The sequence below is a fragment of the Chenopodium album genome, chromosome 18, assembly GCF_948465745.1.
Source record: "Chenopodium album chromosome 18, dcCheAlbu1.1, whole genome shotgun sequence".
NCBI classification, from domain to species: Eukaryota; Viridiplantae; Streptophyta; class Magnoliopsida; order Caryophyllales; family Amaranthaceae; genus Chenopodium; species Chenopodium album.
The window spans coordinates 4,873,374-4,894,380 of NC_137851.1; the positions used below are offsets into that span (position 1 = coordinate 4,873,374).

The following is a 21,007-nucleotide window of genomic DNA, read 5'->3' on the forward strand; positions in this document are numbered from 1 at the left end:
ATATGTATCATATATATGTATCATATACATAGAATTATTAAACATTAAATGTCGTATAATTAGTTATTTGTGCACTTCAAATACTCTATATCCATCTAATGGAGGGATGTACGTACTTAACCCCGTGGATTATGAATAACAAAACCCTCAATTACAAGTAAGATAGTTATTGCTATTTTCGTTAATATATACGTAGTATTTTTCCAAATATATATGGTTTTTGTCCCCTAACACAAAATGTGTATGTAACTAATTAATATTATGAGTCTATCATGGTCGAGTTTATTATCACTAATATATATAGCAACATTTTGTATATGAATCTTGTTGCATCTAGCTTAGAGACTTTTAACATCTAACTAATTTTGATATGAATAGCTTAATCATGACACAGTATTAACTACTTTGGAAACGACGTGAGTATACATTGTGATTATTTTTATCCTAACGAGTCATAAGGGAAATACAAATCACAAACAGTTATGGCAATCAAATTTGTCCCGGCCTATGATTTAATTGTACACAAACACTCAATCTAAACCACTAGATCTTAGCTTGTATATATGATTATGATTGGATTCATGGTGTATGTTTTTAAAGCTAACTAGTCCATGCAAATTTGACCCTATGACTTATTGTTGTACTTACACGGATACTCATCAATCTAAACCATTAGACTAAGACTGACCTCGCTTAGCTTACTTGTATATACTTTGTATATGATTATGATTGAATTGATGATGAATGTTTGTAAACCTAACTAGTCCATGCAAATATATATGCAACCACATTTTAAATAAAAAAATTATTATAAATTAAAAAAAAAAAACCAACAAAATCAATATGAATATAAAGTCCCCCAGCTAAGAGAGCGTTGCATGATGTTGAGTCCTCCATTGAATATCCTCCCATCTGCCCACAATTAATTGCTCCCATCTTTCTTTATATTCCCCTTTCTCCCTTCTCATTTTTCCTATACCTCGTTCACACACATAAACTATACTTGAAAATTATTATATTTTCTCAACCCTTTTATTAATTCCAAAATCAAATTAAATTAGCCATATAAGAAAAAAAAAATATAGAGGAAAAAAAACAATATTATATGGCGAACACTTCGTCAGTGAGGCTAAAGTATGTGAAACTAGGTTACACTTACCTAGTGAACCATTTCCTTGGCCTAATCCTTATACCCATTATGGCGGGTATAGCCGTCGAAATCCTTCGGGCCAGACCCGAACAAATTATTTCTCTTTTCAAATCTCTCCAATTAGACATGATCCAAGTCATGTGTTCAACTTTTCTTATTATTATTATCCTTACGGTTTATTATATGTCCAAACCACGACCTGTCTATTTAGTGGACTACTCGATGTTCAAACCCCCGTACATTTTTAGGGTCCCATTTGCGACCTTCATGGAGCATAATAAGCTCAACTTGAAGGACGACCAAAAGGCCGTCGATTTTCAAACCCGGATCTTGGAGCGATCCGGGTTGGGTGAAGAGACGTGTTTGCCCCCGGCTATTCATTATATTAATCCTAAGCCTACTATGGAGGCTGCCAGAGGCGAAGCTGAGTTGGTTATTTTTTCTGCTGTCGACGATTTATTAAAAAAGACCGGGGTTAAGGCTAGAGATATCGATATTTTGATCGTGAATTGTAGTTTATTTTCTCCAACTCCATCGTTGTCCGCCATGGTGGTAAATAAATACAAGCTTAGGAGTAATATCAAGAGCTTTAATTTATCAGGCATGGGTTGTAGTTGCAGTCCTATATCCGTTGACTTAGCACGAGATCTGTTGCAGGTAACTTTTTATCAGTCGATATTTAATTATGTTACATACTCTTACGTACTACAGTTATTACTATTGGAGAGTTCTACACTTCTATCTAATAGAGTAGTTGGACTACATTTATCTCTCTTTATTAAGGAAATTGTTGGAACATCAAATTTTTGAATTTTGCATTTAATTCTCAATGAACATATATATTGGCCCGTGACTGTGAAATTTTCATGGAAAAATAAAATAATAAGTAGTAGCTAGTAGTTGGAAAATAGGATATTGGTATTTGGTACGATTCAATTTAATACCTTAAACAAAAACACTTTAATTTTTAAATTTTTTACAGTTAGATTTGACAATAAACTAATAGTTTGATGAAATTTGTTTAAGCTTTAGCTAGATATATATGTCTAATGGGATGGTAGATTTGGTTAAAGAACAGTTATTTAGAGCTCAAATTAGGTTATTTTGAACATAGAAAAGGTCAAGTACATTTAAGAAAATAAAGTAGCAAGTTTTTTTTTTCTTTTTTTTTTTTTTTTTTTTTGACTGTACGTTTGAGTGACAATAATATTTTGGCAAGGGTCAATTTAATTTTCTTTTTTTTTTACAACACTTAATTAGTTGTTTATGATTTGTTTATACGTGTTTTGTACATACACTTATATTATTCGTGAATTGTAGGTTCATCCTAACTCATATGCCATGGTGATTAGTACGGAGATCATAACTCCGAACTACTACCAAGGGAAGGAGCGAGCAATGCTCCTTCCCAACTGCCTTTTCCGCATGGGATGTGCGGCAATTTTATTATCCAACAAGCGAAAGGAGAAGAAAAGGTCTAAGTACCAACTCCTTCATGTCGTCCGCACCCATAAGGGAGCGGACGATAAGGCCTACAAGTGTGTCTACCAAGAGGAAGACCGCGAAGGCAAAGTTGGAATCTCCCTCCAAAAAGACCTCATGGCAATCGCGGGTGAGGCCTTAAAGTCCAACATCACTACCATGGGTCCTATAGTCCTACCAACCTCGGAACAACTACTCTTCCTCTTTTCTCTCATCGGAAGGAAGCTCTTCAACCCTAAATGGAAACCCTACATACCGGACTTTAAACAAGCTTTCGAGCATTTTTGTATCCATGCTGGTGGTAGGGCTGTTATTGACGAGCTTCAAAAGAGCCTCCAGCTCTCCGCCGAGCATGTTGAGGCATCTAGGATGACCTTACATAGGTTTGGAAATACTTCTTCATCCTCCCTTTGGTACGAGCTTAGCTACATTGAGGCCAAAGGGAGAATGAAGAAGGGAGACCGTGTTTGGCAAATAGCTTTTGGAAGCGGGTTTAAGTGTAACAGTGCAATTTGGAAGTGTATCCGTACAATCAAAACACCCGCTAACGGCCCTTGGGACGATTGCATTGACCGATACCCGGTCCATATACCCGAAATTGTGAAGCTGTAGATGAAGGCCTAGGCCAGGGTATATTATCAATTGAACAAAAAATTAAAAACATAAAATGTTACGTTGTTTGTTATTATTTTTGTTGTCATCATATATTGTTTGATTAACTAAAATATGGTTTACTCTTATATTATAAGATCAAGGGAAAAAAATCCTTTGTGATGATTTTATTTGTAGTTTAGTTGTCATAAAGGTTTCGAATAGAAATCTATCATGTTATGATGAAATAGATAAATGTTACCTTTAGCTACTGCCCATATGTTGTACTATAATATTTCACAATGAAAAAAATTAAACACTGTTACACTATTATCATATCATATGCTTAATTCTGTCATCTTTGATTTAGTTTGGTACCAAAAAATTGTCTTCAAATGAGCAAATTTGTTACATAAGTCTTGTATGGTTAGTGTTAAATTAACACTAAACTAGAACTTCAAGCTCTTTGACAGTAGAATAACTTTTGTACATCATAATTTGTTGTTGGTGTATATAGATGTGGAATTTAGATCTTAGATCATCGATCGATTTTTATTTTTTTTTTGTTTGAGGGCATTGTAATTCCAAATTCTCATATTCTAGGACAAGTTATCTATTGTAAATTTAAAAAGGATAGCAACGCAAATCACATATACATGACATGCAAAACTAGTTTTAATAAGATTCGGGAACTTTACACCATACATGTAAAGGAAATTAAATCGGCCTTTTTTGGTTCCACACTTAAATTTGTGGGTGTAAACATAGAGTTTTATCTTAGTGAAGCTCGAGACTGAACATGACAATGTAAACTAACTGTATTCAAATTCAAACCCTTTCCTAGAAAATGAAGGTTTTACTTAGCTTTGGTACTTATATACTAGGAGTACTACGTAACTTTAATTATCATTACTACTATCAATTTATCATGAAAATATCGTTCTCATATGAAAACAAAAAACAACTCAGAATGTTGATTAATTAAGAAATAAAATTAATTTATGTGGCATAGTTGTAAAAAATAAAAACCAAATGTCTTGGATGGATGACACACACACACAATAGCTAGCCAATTAGCCAAATGCCAATGTGTATACAGTCAGTCCAAAATATTATCTGAGATTTACAGTCAACATTGTATAATATGGACTAAAGTATAATTTATACTATTCAAAATTATATGATATGATAATGCAAGAGTAGCAGCAGAAAAGATTTAAATGGGGTATCAAAATCATAAAATTGATGGAAATTTAATAAGTGGAGGTTGCAACTGTGCCCAATGCCAACTTGACAACCCTCCTTATCACTTCACTTCAAAAAATGTTGGAAATTAGTTGGTTAGATCTCTTTCTATTTCTAAATATAAGTTTGATAACTTCCATTTTTCAAATTTTAGGTATATTATTGTATAAAATACCCAGGGATTTATTCTGACATAAATTAAAGACACTCATTTATACAGCTTCATATTTAGATGGAGATAAAGAGGAAGCAATTTGAGAAAAATTAAACATTTAATGATTTTGTATGTAAATATGATTTATGAAAGAAGTGTTGCGTATTTAGATTCTATGTGTGAGAGAGTTTGGCCGTAACAATATTTTGTACTAAAACAGACTAGTAATAATTGAGGCAGCATACCATACTTAATACTAGTGTATGTTAGTCATCGTGTGTCCCTCCTAAATTAGAGGTGTCAATTCTGATGATCGAATCGAGTATGATGAAATCGGGTTGAGTTAGGTCAAGTCAATTTTTAAAGTTGAGTCATGCTAAATTATTATGTCCATACGAGTTCAAATTTAAATCAAATATTTTTCAGGTCAATTTCGGATCGGGTGTGCTTTTGACATCTCTATCCTAAATCACATATTACTTGTGAATTTCTTATTGAGATATACCATTACTGTCAAAAAGTTTAACGTAGTAAACAAATGCTGTAGAAAAGTTACTTATATAGGAAATTAAAGCGATTGAGATCGAGAAAGCCAATTCGAAGTGAGCCCCATTGCCCCCATTTGATAAGGATTATCCAACTGTTTATACTTTTAGAATGCTAGTTGGATCTAAGGATTAACTAGTTGGCTAATCATAATATTAATAAATCATTATATCATGAATTCATGACAATATATGACATATATAGATGAGATAGCTAACTAATTAATAAGTTAAGTTAGGCAAATAATGTAGCAATGTCATTATCAATTAGTTGTACAGTGAAATAATATTACTCGTGTTTTATAAACTCAAACCCTAATTAGTTTATGTTTTTGCGAAAATTCTACAGTAAATGACATGTAGCGCTATGTACCACTAAAGTAATGTACCGCTATGTACCACTAATTTTATTTATTAAATATACTATTTAATATTTGTATTTTTAAACAAATCTCAAATCTAGCCAAGTTGGTTAAGTGTTTCCATTTTTCACTTGAAGGTACCATGATCGATTCTTTTTCCAAAACCCATTTTTTTTAAATTTTTTTTTTTCAATTATAGTGCTTATCATTTAAAAAGTATATTTAACATACTCGTACTATTTAATTTGAACACAAACGCTCTTAGGCCTTAGCATTTTTTTTAGATTCTTTTTTTCCTTCTCTAATTTCCCAAAATATGATAAAATATTATTCTCGTTTCAATAATTGTCTTAATTATTGTGATATGTACTATTCAAAGAGAGATTTAATTCTCACAAAAATATGATAAATGATTATTTAATAATGGGATGGAGAGAATATTTATACAAGTTTATTGTCTATTCTTTTTAAGGCAACATGATAAACAAAATATGAGATCTATTAGTTTAAGCCATTAAGTAATCTTGACTAGAAAGGATGCTTAAAGCATCATAATATTTCTTTTGCCCCAACCAATTTATACGTAGTGCTGTAATTATAGCTTATGTAGGACTTGAACCTACATCCATGTACAAATGTACATTGCTCTACCATTTGAGCCAATAAGCTTTCAAATTCCAAATAAGCTATTCAATAGAAAATACTACAATATGATTTTAAGAGTACAAAATTAAATCCCCCCGCGAAATGAAATTAATAAGCTAGTACAAACCATGTCACTTACATAATAGCAAACACTTGATTTGGAAACACGACACTTACGTAGTTACGTTCACACCCCAAAGCTTTTGAATAATTATTACCTATGATAATCATATATCACTTGATTATTTGAAGTGATCTATCATTATAGATGACAACACTTTTTTTTCAGATTTTGATCTTAAGAGTTTCTAATATCCGTATAAAACAAGTGAGCTTCAAAACTTAGGAATCAAGGAGAAGCAATAAGAGATATATCATACTTCGTATACTGTACAATAATTGTAGAGTTACAAGTTTGCAATAGCACTCTAGCCACTAGGTATTTCTAGAAATTACTGTAGCAATTAGCAAGGGTGTTTTAGAAATTAGAAATTAGCAATTAGCAAGGGTGTTTCTTTTGAAAAGCAAAAACATCCAAGAATGCTGTAAATAATCGCTTCGTATTTGACAATTCTTAATAGAAGCAACAGAGCAAGTGAGCAACTCTGATCCTTTCCGAAGATAGCTCATGCCTCACGATCAAGAATCACATTCATCTCATCTGTCATCTGCCGTTCCGCAGCCACAAATGCCTCGTCAAATTCCATCGGATTATCGGAAGAGAAAAGATCAGTAAAAATAATTAGAGATACAACCCGCTGCACTTCATTTCTATTATCACACCAATTTATTTATTCAATTTTAATTTTCGTTGATACAAAAATGATTAAATGAAATATGATTCATTAATTCAATGTTTGAAATATTAATCACCAACTCAATAAAGGTAATTTGTTGATTCAATATTAGAAACACTAATTAGGGTTTTAGTCTTTTAGATCAGTGAGGGGGATTTAAAATTAACAAAAATCAAATTAGTTACCTCAATTGAATCTTCAATGATATATATTGAGTGATTTTGTTCCTTTCTATTATAATTTGCTTCACGCACAATGGGGAAAAGGGATGTGAAAGAATTGATTTTTTTTTTTTTGGAATTAAATTTTAATTTTTAATATATATATATATATATATATATATATATATATATATATATATATATATATATATAATTTAGTAGTACATAGCAGTACATATCGTTTGTAGTACATATCAATGTATGTCATGTACTGTAGACTCTCCCATGTTTTTGGAGGTTAGGGAGCCACAATCACAATTTTACACATATCAATTTTGACAATTTATACAACCATGCGACCCAACCATAAAAAGTAGTTATGCAATTAATGTTTTTTTTTTTTTTTTTTTTTTTTTTTTTTGACGAATAAATCTAAGTAAATTAAAAGTACTCAACTTCACTACTACTTCCCAAACAACTACATTTCCAGCAAATTCCCGTTGGGATAATTTAATGTTAAAAGGACTAGAAAGAAGGAAGATCAACTACGGAAATTGCATTTCTTACTTAGGATAATGGTTTCAATAATAAACTATCAATAATACGGACTACAAAGTACGTCTAAAAATGAGGAAATAATTTTACACACCAAAATTTGATTTTGGCATTCCTCTTCAAAAAAAATAAATAAATAAAAAATAATAATAATAATTTTGGCACACCATTGCCAAATTTAACTTTTATATGGTTTTTTCAAATGAAAGTGTGCCAAAATTAATGTTTGATGTGTCAAAATCAATTTTAACTCATTTTTTGTGTGCGGAAATTAGTTCGACATTGATGCTTTAAGAAGCTTTCTACACTCTAAAAATGAGTAAAGAAATTGTTTGATTATTGTTCATCTAAACCACCTACTCATTGACCATTGCGTACATTGGATGTGTACTTATATTACTATTACTACTTCGTATAAGAGTCTTTTATCAATTGATTTGCTCCTTTTGTTGACTAAATTAGTGATATACATAGATGACGTTACACTGAGTTATTTATAATTTTGGAATTTCATTAATAGCAATTCACTATACAAGTTTGTATACTCGTACCAAAGTCAAAGTGAAATTATGATTAATGAGACAATTACCTAACCTCGATCCCCCCGCAGCAACAATTTAGAGAGGACTAGAACCTAATCACCTAGAACTTAGCCTCAAATCCAAATTAGCTCAAAGGGTGAACTAGATGGAACACTAAAAAATTAAGTAAATTATTTAACAACTTAATACTCGGCTTTCTTAAATGTTTCATGATATTAGGTATCGTAGCCTATCATGTCTGGCCTTTATCTTAACTGATTATTTTCTTTGAAATCAGTCAATATAAATTAAAAAAATTAATACGGACATTGTTAAGAAAAACATCAATAAAATCATTCAGATTTCTTCTCACTCCTTTCATATAAGCACACATTATTTTAAAAAAAAAAAAAAAGATAACAAAGTATAAAAAGGTAAATAAAGTGTATTGTTGTACTATTTTCAGTTCATAATTTTAAAGCTTACAAATTTCCAGAATAAGTACAAGATACCTATGCATTCTTTCCAAGGTCCAAGCCCATCAATTTTTGGATCAACATTTCTAGTATTACATTTCCATACTATACTATTACACTTAAATCCACTTCCAAATGCTATCTATTTGCCAAACACAATCTCCCTTCTTCATATCTCCTCTAGCTTCAATAGTTCAATGTAACTTTGTAACTTAACTCATACCAAACAGAAGAAGATGATCTGTTCCAAATATGTGAAAAATCATTCTAGAAGCTTCTACTACCTGTTGGGTTGATAAGCTCAAGGGGCTTATGGATCTTGTCGATCAAAGCCAGCCCCCCGGCAAATATGGGTGCAAAAATGATCATTTACTTTATTAGAATGTGGTACATAGGCTCAATTTTGTTACCCCTTCAGACTTTCCTTCAATTTTATTACCCCTAAAATATGGATGCAAAAATTGTCATATACTAGAGTAAATTACCCTCCAGAGATTTAAATTGCGTGCAATAAAACAACCCTAATCTAGTCTAGCTTAGACATCCAAGACCCACTATTTTCCTGAGATTCGGATAAAGTTACCATATTAAATTTGTATAGTTCTAGTCTCTCAGTGTCATGTACTTCGTATATATAAGTAGCTGCTTAGAGTACCATGAAGCTATGGTTGAATCTGAAAGCTGTATATAGGCATAAGATATTTTTCCTAAGACTCTAACCGTGATTAGCATGTAAAATCAGATTTTTATGGCATTAATATGTGATGAGAAAATTAATGTTCTTTGGCCTGCCTCTAGACAAGCTTTGACATGGCTAATAACCATAAGAGGGGAGATAGGAGGATCGAGGTAAGCATAGCCAAGGAAGTTGAAAACCTTATGAATTATGATAGGATTCTAACAGAAAATTGCTATGATAGGATTTTAACAGAAAATTGCTAGCTCACAGTAGAGAAATTGGCATGATAATGAAGGTAGAAAACATAGTGAAATCATTTTAGCAATTCATTTTCCAAATTACAATTTGCATTTCTCTATAATGTTAACACAGTTTTGATCCTTTCCTAGACACTTCCTATAATTCCTATGTATCCCACTTAAAAATTTGAATGTGCTGAAATAATATCAAACCCCCAACGTGAGATATACTATTTGGCATCTGGGAAATACAACCTTGGGCACATAAATTAAGTACCAAGATCGACTCTAAAAAGAGAAATGTTACAATAATAAGTATATAACGAACAAGGTGATGCAGGCTTACCTTTTGCTGCCGTAAAATCATTCACCAGTAGTCATTGCAGGAGCATTTTCCATCGTTAAAATGGTGAAATCTCTTAGCATCTCTCATAACGATCTCCCTACCTACTAGTTTTGAAATTATCTTGAAATAATTGTGGCAATCACCACAGACGCGAAGGTTTTTGATAATACGAAGTGGCACACGAGCTGGGTTTGTAAGTAGTGCATGAGTGCAAGCAAGTCTCTCGCTGTGCGCCATGATTGCTTCCTCTTTGCTCTCCTGGTCAATGTCATGAAGAACAAATTTGGTCTCTGCAACATACCCAGCTTCTTTTACTGATTCTTTTATTCCCCTTAGAACTTTATAAATCTTGTCACTCTCTGGATGTGTTCTATCACCCGCTCTGTATTCATGCTTTGTATGTGCCAACGGATTATACTTCTTCACCTTCTTCTTTGGAGTGTCTGAATCATTAACCGGTAGAAGCCCATCCTTCAACTCCTTGCTCAAGCGAGAAGGATCCAGCTGCTCCACAATTTGAGCACAATGATCCCCCATTTCTATATTTCCTTGGACCCTGGCAATATTCATTAAGCTTTCCCAGACATCTGCATTAGGTTGAACAGGCATTTTCTCAATGAACTCTAATGCTCCATCTAGATCACCTGCACTACCGAACATGTGCACTATGCTAGCATAATGAGCCATGGTTGGAGTAATGCTGTATATCTTGGTCATTGAATCAAAATGAAGCATTCCCTCGGTTGCATCTCCGAGAACTCCACAAGCATCAAATATACCAAGGAACATCTGACCATCTGGTTTCAGTCCTGCTTCCTTAAACTTGGTGAACATATCAATGGCATCTTCTCCAAGACCATTTTTCGCAAACCAAGTAATCATGGTGTCCCAAGATGTTAAATTACGCTCAGGCATACTATTAAATGTATTATAGGCATCATCCATTGAGCCACATTTCCCATACATCTCCAGTATCCTGTTAAAAATGCTAACTTTAACAGGAGAAGTATATTTGACAATATTCTGATGAACTTCTTGTGCTTCTTTTAAAGCTTTGCCCTTGCCACATGCATCTATCAGTATCAAGTAACGAGGCATGTCTATAAAAACTCCTCTCTTGCTTAGCTTTCTCATGGATTTCACAGCATGTTTAAGATCCCACTCTTCACAAAAAACATCTAACTCTTCAAGTGTACCCTCAACATCATTATCCTCATCCAATTCATCATTTCCAGCTGATTGTCCGTGATGAGTAGCACTTACTTGTTGCTGAGGAAGTATGTTAGGATTGCGAGATCCATTAAAGTTCTGCTGATGAGGTCCAAAATGAGTGTTATGATATCCACCAGCATTTACTTGATGATATGAATTCACATTCGATCTAGTGTCCACACGCTCTTGTTGGAAACCACCAGGAGGGGATGCTACTCCATTCCCCATATACACGTTACTAGGATTTTGCTCATACTGACCATTGCTCATAGTCTGGTGGTTACTGATTGGCTGAAATGCTGCATTTTCTCCACCATTGGAGTATCCAGGGTGTTGTAGACCTACTTCAATCTTCTCTGTCGTATGGTTACCAATATATTGAGAAGTCATCCGTTCAATTGTAACATAATGATTCATTGGACTAGACTGATGCTGAAAGTGTCCCACATTCTGTCTGTAACTTACATTCCCACCCCGGGGACTGGAGTCACCTAGCTTATAAAAATCATTATGATTTTCAGGAGTTCCATACATCCTATCTGAATGAATATCCTCAGTATTTTCCTGAATCATATTAACTCCAAGACTCGAATACTGTCTCAGACAAAAGACCGCTTCTCCTCTGCCTCTTCCTTGACAAGGAGCAACGTCATTACGCCAACTGATATATGAGTCACAGTATCTATTATGGAACCGTCTGAATTTGGAAGAGAGAGGCCAATATCTATTCATCTGGATATATACTCAAATTCGCTCGCAAAATTCCTACGACAATGAAAGAGACAAATCATATCAACAAATTCTCTCTTTTCAAACAGATTTACATATAATAATGTTGCAGCAAAAATCTTTCCCTGAATGAAACAAGGGAATCATTTCACCCATATTATGCAACAATTAGGCAACCTATCACATTATTTAAATAATTACATCCTCCATTTTTATACCAGATTACAAAATAAAGCATACTTTTCCAAATTAACATATGATAAATCTTCAATGGAATAAACACAAGCTCGCGCCGGAGACGACTAACTACATATCCTATCAGGGTTTCAAGTGATTTCCTCTGTTTTTCAAGTTCCGAAATCATCAAGGGCATTCTCCAAATAGTGAAATAGCAATATATGAGCACTAAAGAGTACACTTTACAGAGATTCTTACAAAAAAAAAAAAAAAAAAACCTAAACTATTATTTAACGAAGGTATTTCTGAAATATGGAATCGAAAATTTACGGAAAAAATTAACATATTCAAGTGACCAATGTAACATGAAATTGGGCATGAAATCAACCAGTAAATTAGCAATTAGTTCATAAAAAAGGTTTATACAAAATATTGAACATTAATTAACAACGAAGTCAAAACGAGAAAAAATCAGACACAAATCAAAATCAAAGTTCAAATTCTTAAAGTTGAGGATAGACAGGACGAAAGCTTACCTCGTCAAGAACAGTCCTTGTTACGAAGAGAGATTAAAGAGAAGAGAGAGAAAAATGAAGGTCAGAGTGTCTAAAGAACTGGACTTAGGTTTTCCTGTTTTTTTTTTTTTTTTTTCTTCTTTCTTAGGGGAAGTTTTTCTGGGGTTTGGGACTTTGGGATGGGATTATTGAAAATTTTTACTAACAAAAAATCTACTTAAAATATACAATTATAGAGTTATCCATTTTATATTTTTATTGGTTTGGTTGGTTAATTTTTCCATTCTTTTTGTACTTCTTTTTATTTTTGTCTTAATTCACATGCATTTTTTTTTCCTTTATATAGTAAAATAAATCATTATCCAATTTATTTTCACCTTAATGTAAAAAAACTCCAACATACTTCTGTAACTAATAAAAAGGAACGAAAGGAGTAAGCAGCAAAAACATACGAGTATTATACAATGAAAATAAGAGAAGCACTCCCCGTAAAAAAAAAAAAAGAAAATAAGAGAAGCACTCAATAATTGAGAGTTTAGCAGCCCCATAATTACAAAGGGAAAACAAAAGCCTATAAGCACCAGCAGGCAGCAGGCAATAACCCAAAAAGCCTACAAATACAACCCCCAACATGAACCTACCAACCAGACTACCAGTTTTATACGGAGTAATACGGAGTACAACAACAGATGAAGATGTAACACAGCAGCAGCAATATGAACAGCAGAAACATCAGATCAAGCATAAATGTTGCGACTATCACCCTCCAGAGCTCGCTTGGCACAATCTGGAGGATCAAAGTGATTGTTGTGCACCACAGACATTGCCCTTGCATAACAGGCCAATTCATGCGCAACCAGATTCTTCTCCCTTGGAATGTGATGGACAGACATCTTCTCAAGATTACAGATTTCTTTAGTGATTGTCACAAGCAAAGTTGGAAGGTTGTGCAGCAAGTAGAAGACCTGCTAGACGGTGATAGCTTGAATGATGCTGGTGCTAGCCAAACTGTGTGTTATGAAGGCAATAACAATGGTTGTCATAAGCTGATTAACAATTTAAAATTTCAACTCATACTCTATATTACTAGAATTTTATTTTAGCAAACCATACACAATTGAGCAATTGCATAAACTGATAACTTACGTAGTAAAATTTGTCACTGCAATGCAAACCAATAGAAAGTAAGCGATAGGGAAAAAAAAAGGCATACCTTCAAAACTTTAGGAGAAATAAAAATAAACTTGAATGACAGAATCCTAGGACGCAAGTTCCAGAATAAGCCATCTAAAACAGATGCATAGTTGATTGATGTCGTCCCCAACATATGCATAACCAACTTCATATTGTTGAGTTCAAAGTGAGGAAACTGTATCCCGGTATAGTCCTTTGCATTGAAGGAGATTTCCTTACCCTGACAAACCAAGAAAAATATTATCACAAAATAACCAAAGGAATAATTTTTAAAATGGAAACAAAATAGCAATTACAAAGTTAAAAGACAAACATACTGGTATAGAAAACATCACAACAGTCAGGACTTGAAATTTGAAATATCTGAGAAAGTTGCACAATCTCGTGAACCATAAACTGTCCATATCTTCGAAAAGGGCAGAGAACTCTGCTGCCCGATAATTGATTTACTAGAGTGTATGAGATCTTGAATTGTATTCTCATCTATAGAGACATAATAAAGATGCAGCTCAACTAAAGAGCATAGCTTAACAGCTTTACCATCAGGAGGGCTACGTAATAGGATAGAACCATATAGCTGTAACACGGTTAATGATTCCATTGTAAATAAAATCTTAGACAGGTCATGAACTCTTCCTTTTCCCGTAAAAATATACATATTAAACATAAATGTTTTCCGAAATGCCCTTGAGAACAATCAAGGATGGGGAATATAACACCCGTTTGAGCAGCTTGTTTTGTGGAAAGATAAGACAATATATGGTGAAGAATCAAGTCCGGTAGTTCGGATATTCGATCAATACAGGTTTTTCCCTTATCATGCATTTTCAAGCAGCCAAATAAATCTCCCAAATAATACAAACCTTGCATAAAAAGAGAAGCAATCAAATCCCAGTAATTCAGAACAATAATTCTGTAATCCAACCCCAAAAAAATTGGAGACAAGCAAATTCCAGATAAATTAGCAAATTCAAATTATAGAAACACACGCAAATCTACTCCTTAATATAAATACGAGTACCATTTATGTAATTAACCAAGAACACAAATTAGTTTAGCTTGAACTGAAATTATTATAAATAAAAAAAAAAAATGAGGTAAATTGTTACTTTCATTTCATCGAATAATCAACCAAGAGAGTAAAAGAGGGGTTAGGGTTTTTTTTTTTTTTTTTTTTTTAATAATAAAAAAAAGGGCATGAAATCAACCAATTAGCAATTAATTTACAATATTGTTCATATACATTATTACAATAATCGAACATGCATAATAAAAAATGATTGGCAGCTAGAAAATTAAAACAAAATGAAAAAAAAATTACGAAAGTAAAAGAAAGCTTGAAAAACTTGCAAGAAGCAAAATAACTGCAATTAGTCATTGTTACGAAGAATTGAGTGTAGAAATGGAAGTGGAGTGTAAGAATTTTTATTGTATGAAATTTTTTTACAGGAAACCAAGTTTTATTTTTTATTTTAGCTTCTTGGAGAGCTTTGCTTTAGCTTCTTTGACAAATTATGGTCATTAGGCTTTTAGCTTTAGCTTCTTTTTTTTTTTTTTACATAATACATATGAGTAAAAATTAAATAAGAAAAATTTGACAATTGCAATCATTTAAAAAAAATTGCAAATAAAAGTACTAATAATTTGTTAATTGTCATCCAATCTAATTTTTTCCCTAGATTTGCGTGCCAAATTTTTTTTCTCAAGTCACTTCCAAGGACGTATGGAGTATGCCTGGTGTTGGATAAGATTGTACTCACTCCAATCTTCTATGTTTTACTAAGTTACACAAATTTCGAAATATTGACATGATAAAGTAATAGAGCTGAAAATGTAATAAAAATGACTTTAAGTTTGTAAGATTCATGATACTCTTCCTACATTTCCTTCTCCCTAGGGGGTATAAATGAGTAAAACCAAGTCGAGTACTATTTTGTTCATGTCCAAATTCATTTAACTTAGACAACTTTGAGCACGATCCCGAGCTTTCAAGCGAACTCAAAAATTTATTTAAGCTCGGCTCATTTAGTATACTATATGTTTGTGAATGATTCGTGAACGACTCGTTTATTAAACGAGCATTTCATGAACGAGCTTAGTAATAAACGAGCTTCTCTAATAAATGAGCTTTGTACTTTTGACATTTGAAAATCTCAAAATTAGCATAATAAGTAGATCCTAACTATAAACCTAAGAATTAAATTAACAATTGTGAATACATCAATCATTCATAAATATTAATAAACGAGTAGTTCGCAAATATAAATAAACGAGTTTTTCATGAACTTATCTGAACGAGTATATTTATGTTCGTGTTTAAGCTGATTTATTAAACGAGTTTTAAAATTTGCTCAAGCTTGGCTCATCAAAAAACACAAACATGAACGAGCTTCAACCGAAAAAAACAAATATAGTTTATTTATCGGCTTGGTTCATTTACACCCCTACGTTCTCCTCAATCTATAAATATAACTAAAGTAATAACCGCTAATATCATCCCCTATTTAAATTGTACATATGTCTAAGTTGTGGTAAAAAAATTTCCCTCCTAAATCAATTGTTGACATCATATTTCTTATTTTTATTTGTACTTATTTTTTGAAACCTTATTTTTTTACCTTAAATTATTAAATTATATATACGGAGTATAGTTTCTTTTTGAAGACAATTATTATATTATGTTATTTTCTATTTAGTTTATTTACATTCTAATGGATTTATAAAAAACTGTTTGTCTTCCAAATATAATTACTCCTGGTTTAAGAGTACTCCGTACTATATAATTTGGTTAAATTTTTACTATCTTCAAAATTATTTAGATCTAAATACCATTGCAATTAATGGTTATGTCTCTATAAATTTTTTTTTCTCATATGAGGTGCATATATAAAATATATTTATTTCAAACAAATTTTTCATGTCGTGTATCGCACGGGACTGATTTAGTTTATAACTATAGATCACCATACATGATACGGGATCTAACCTAGTTTTTCTTTAAAAAATTAACCGTTACTTTTCAATTAAAATCAGTACGTACTTTTTTGCAATATTTCCACGGTTTATCCTACATTCCTACCCCTTAAACAAAATAAATTATTATTATTTTTTTTAAAAGAAAATGATCTCTTTATCACACGTACCCGTATAGGATTTCATCTAATCTTAAGTACTCTAATTCCTTTTTATATGAATTTTAGATGTCCAAAGAAAGAGATCGATCTTAACCATTATCAATGGCAAAGTTTCTAAGTACTCTCAGTAAAAAGCAAATAGTTTTTAGAAAAATTTGTTGAAAACCATCTTATAAAGACCAAAATTTGTTGAAAACCACTTTATAATTTTTTTTTTTTTTTTTGTCAAATCACACCTGTTTTAAAATTTTTTTTGTTGAATTTCACCACTTTTCGGATTTCGACTATCGATTGACATTTCCGGCTTTGATTAGCATGTACACCTCACGTGATCTACTTAACCCCACTTTTCTATTATTTTTCCCCCCTTTTCCCTTCATTCATTTTCCCTTCGTCACTTACATTTCCGTGCAATTATATAAAAGGCTATAAAAACCAAAGTATGATGAAGAGGATTAACGAAGAGGGGAATGAATGGAGGGAAATGGGGGAAAAATAAAAAAAAAAAGTAGAGTTAAGTGGGTCATGTGAGGTGCACATGTTAATCAATGTCGAAAATGTAAGTAATTAGTCGGAACCCGAAAAAATAGTGGGACTTAACAAAAAAAATTTTAAAAGAGGTGTGCCTTGACAAAATTTTTTTTTTAAAACAGGTGTGTTTTGATGAAAAAAAAATTTATAAGATGGTTTTCAACAAAATTTGGTTTTTATAAGATGATTTTTAACAAATTTTCCTAGTTTCTAAGTCCTCAATTTCACTCATCTAACTTCTAATATGGCAGTGGCTTAAGTATAACGTTAACTTGAGTAGTACTAAATTACTGATGCTATCATGCTAGGATTGCTAGCCAAACTCAGAATTTGGTATAATATCACAGGCTGTAATGGGAATGGAAGCAGTGATGACATAACATATCTGAAAGTAATAACACAGGATGCTTTTTTCATCATTGTATAATACACAGATTACACACTACAGAGTAATAACTTTTATTTACATACATAGATAGACAACAACCGGAAGCAAATACATCCTTCGCAACCAACGGACATTCCCAACCCACGCTAAGGTAGAGCAATCAAGGTGTGCTGCAGCATGACCAACCTCAGTATCTTCTCTGAAATATGAACATATTCACCTCAATCTAAACATTTAGCAAATATCTTCCCTCACTATTACACCTAAATAAGTTTCATACGAAGTACTAAACAACCTGCAAATAGTGGATTTAAAATATAAACAATTATACTCCGTAGTGAGAATTGCATTTCAGAGCCATCAGAACTCCAAGCACGATTGCCTTTTCTTCCACAACGTTAGCATCCAAAGATTGCATCAACTGCTTACAAACAGTCTTATTACCATGTCAATTGAAAAGATAAAGTTTCATCTTTGACAAATATAGTAGATTTAGCTATTCTCTTGGCTTCAATCTTCCAATCATCCACAAAATTAGTAAAGTTGTTCAGGGTCATCGCGTTAAATACAGTATTACTCTTCAAACCTTTCACATTATTAATCAGCTTTATATCCTTCAATGAGTGACGCCAACATTCAAGATTCTGAGAGCAGCAACATTTTCGTTCTTCATCAGCCACCAAACTTTTCAGTAGTCCCTGCAACAGTGTTTTACATACACAATCGAGCAAGAAACTATTAAGATGCGTAATTTGACAACTTGTTATTAATCATTTGCAAACCTATAGAAGTGATGATATGAGAAATGAAGGCATACCTTGATAAATTTTTTAGAAGAATAAATTTCAAGCTGTATAGACAAAATCCTGGGACGCAAGTTCCAAAATAAGCCATCTAAAAGAGCTGCAAAGTTTATTGATTTCAACGAATACGAAACCAAGTGAACCAACTTCATATTATTGAGTTCAATAGGAGCAAATTGGATTCCCATATAGTCCTCAGCATTGAAGGAGATCGCCTCACCCTGAAAAACCAAATATAAATATTGTCTGAAAATAATTTTTTAGAATGGAATCATAAAACAATTACCAAGTTGGAACTTGGAAGGCGACATACTGATATAGAAGTCATAGAGAAAGTCAGGTCTTGAAATTTGTTATCTTTGAGAAAGTATTTCAACCTCATGAACCATAAGCGATTCATATCTTCAACACGGACCTCTAGCTCTGCTGTCCGATAATCAGAAACACTATTTGAATATAAGCGGGGCATGGTCTTCCCACAATAATCAAATGTATGTAAATTAGGTATATCAAACTCTGCTTCCATCAATTTCGTACAATTTAACAAATGCATCTCCTTCAGAACTTGACTTGAGAGTTTCATAAATTCTTGCAATATGCAATTTTGCAAGACTAGATGCTCAAGCAGCGGAAAGGAGGTAAGCACACTCTGTAGCCATTTTGGATCTATAGGAATTCCCGACAAAGACAAATGTTTCAGATTTTGGCAAACAGAACTGAAAATGATTTCATGTACCAACGTTTCCTCGCCCCCATTATGAATAATGAGTTCTTTTAATGTTGGCACCTTTATGCTTATATCTTTGAATCCACTTTGAGAATAGTACACCATCTTCTCGAGCTTATCATGATCACATATTTCAAGATTCTCAAAACCCACACAGTTCATCAAAAAGAATACTTTCATTGAATGACAACAGAAAATGAGATCTTGAATTGTATCCTCATCTATAGAGACACGAATAAGATGCATCTCAACTAAAGAGGATAGCTTAACAGCATTCTTATCAAGACGGCTATTTAATAGAACACAGCTTTGTAAAATTAAAAGGGTTAACGACTCCATTGTAAATAAAATCTTAGGCAGGTCATGTCGTCTTTCATGTCCTGCATGAATAATCACATTTAACTCCTGAATGCGCATATCAGCAAGCAATTTCATCCATGCATCAACACGAGGAGCCAACTTGTTACTCACAAGAGTCATACTAAGAAAAAACTTGTTCACACGAAGATTCTTCTCACGAAATTGATCCAATTTCTTATCAATATAGCTCATGAACTTGACTCTTTGATTAAATATCTTACGACGCCTATCTTTAGAAATCCAATTCTGCTTCGGATTAATGACACACAAATCTTTTCCAAAATACCCTTCATGAAAATCAAGGATGGGGAATGTTTCCCAAACATATTGCCATCTCTTGGATATAACACTCAATTGAGCAGCTTGTTTTGTAGAAAGATAAGACAACATATGGTGAAGAATGAAGTCAGGTAGTTCGGATATTCGATCAATACAGGTTTTTCCCTCATCATCCATATCTCTCAATTTAAGTAATCCAGAGTATAAATTATCTACTCCAACCTCTAAATGTTGCACAACAAGAGAAGCATTCAATCCCCAATGATCTAGGATCTGTAATAAATGCAAATATACTCCTTAATACAGTATCATTTATGTAATTAACACAAATGTAAACATGATTACATTTCAATTTGTTGAATTTGCTCAGGGTTTCAATTTATTTCCTGTTTTTCAAGTTCTGAAATTATCAGCTAATATAAGGACATTCTCCAAATAAAAATATATGATCACCAAAGAGCATACTTTGTTAAATTTCTTAAAAAAAAAAAAAAAAAAAAAAAAAAAAAAAAAAAAAAAAAAAAAGATTATTATTTAATGAAGCTATTCTCAGAAATATGGAATCCAAAATTTATGGAAATTTTTTACAAATTCAAGTCATCAATGTAACATGAAAATTGGGCATGAAAACAATCAATAATTTTAGCAAGTAGCAATTAGTTCATCAGAATGTTTACACACAAAATATCGAACATTAATCAACAAAACGGTCCTATTCAAAAAAAATACCCAAATCAAAATTAACTTCAAATTTTTAAAATTGAGAATGAATAGGGCGAAAGCTTACCAGAATGAAAATAAATGCAAGCTCCTGAAGAACAGTCCTTGTTACAAGTACGAAGAGAGAGATTGAAGAAAAGAGAGAAAAATGAAGGTGTAAAAATGGAAGTCAGAGTGACTAAATTACTGGAGTTAGGTTTTTCTGGGTTTGGGATGGCATTATTATAAATTTTGATTAACCGGAAAATTTTCAACTGTGTAATTTTAGTTAGACGGAGAAAATACAAGTA

The 21,007-nt window shown here is 32.5% G+C and overlaps 3 protein-coding genes and 1 long non-coding RNA gene across 5 annotated transcripts; 1 reads left to right on the forward strand and 3 right to left on the reverse strand.

The window, feature by feature from the left end:
* The first annotated feature begins 969 nt into the window (after positions 1–969).
* Positions 970–3,553, forward strand: LOC145591268 (3-ketoacyl-CoA synthase 6-like). The gene is made up of 2 exons (XM_081647678.1): positions 970–1,807; positions 2,471–3,553. The coding sequence occupies exons 1-2, from the start codon at positions 1,106–1,108 to the stop codon at positions 3,242–3,244; spliced, it is 1,476 nt and encodes a 491-aa protein (XP_081503804.1). The 5' UTR covers positions 970–1,105; the 3' UTR covers positions 3,245–3,553.
* Positions 3,554–8,519: 4,966 nt separating this feature from the next.
* On the reverse strand, positions 8,520–12,752 carry LOC145592792 (pentatricopeptide repeat-containing protein At4g32450, mitochondrial-like). 2 transcript variants are annotated; one of them, XM_081649303.1, is made up of 3 exons: positions 12,603–12,752; positions 9,949–11,925; positions 8,520–9,125 (listed from the first exon to the last, which is right to left on the reverse strand). In XM_081649303.1, exon 2 carries the CDS (start codon positions 11,890–11,892, stop codon positions 9,970–9,972), a length of 1,923 nt encoding a protein of 640 aa, XP_081505429.1. In that variant the 5' UTR covers positions 11,893–11,925; positions 12,603–12,752; the 3' UTR covers positions 8,520–9,125; positions 9,949–9,969. The 2 variants fall into 2 exon arrangements, with proteins under 2 accessions (XP_081505429.1, XP_081505428.1); XM_081649302.1 differs by lacking the exon at positions 8,520–9,125 and having other exon boundaries at positions 9,132–11,925.
* A 14-nt stretch (positions 12,753–12,766) lies between these two features.
* Positions 12,767–14,209, reverse strand: LOC145592793 (uncharacterized). Its single transcript, XR_014102487.1, has 3 exons — positions 14,093–14,209; positions 13,795–13,995; positions 12,767–13,589 (listed from the first exon to the last, which is right to left on the reverse strand). It is a non-coding gene; the product is annotated as an uncharacterized LOC145592793 (long non-coding RNA).
* A 3,603-nt stretch (positions 14,210–17,812) lies between these two features.
* Positions 17,813–20,922, reverse strand: LOC145592794 (F-box protein At5g03100-like). Its single transcript, XM_081649304.1, has 4 exons — positions 20,785–20,922; positions 18,945–20,270; positions 18,646–18,852; positions 17,813–18,526 (listed from the first exon to the last, which is right to left on the reverse strand). The coding sequence occupies exons 2-4, from the start codon at positions 20,172–20,174 to the stop codon at positions 18,269–18,271; spliced, it is 1,695 nt and encodes a 564-aa protein (XP_081505430.1). The 5' UTR covers positions 20,175–20,270; positions 20,785–20,922; the 3' UTR covers positions 17,813–18,268.
* Positions 20,923–21,007: the final 85 nt, after the last annotated feature.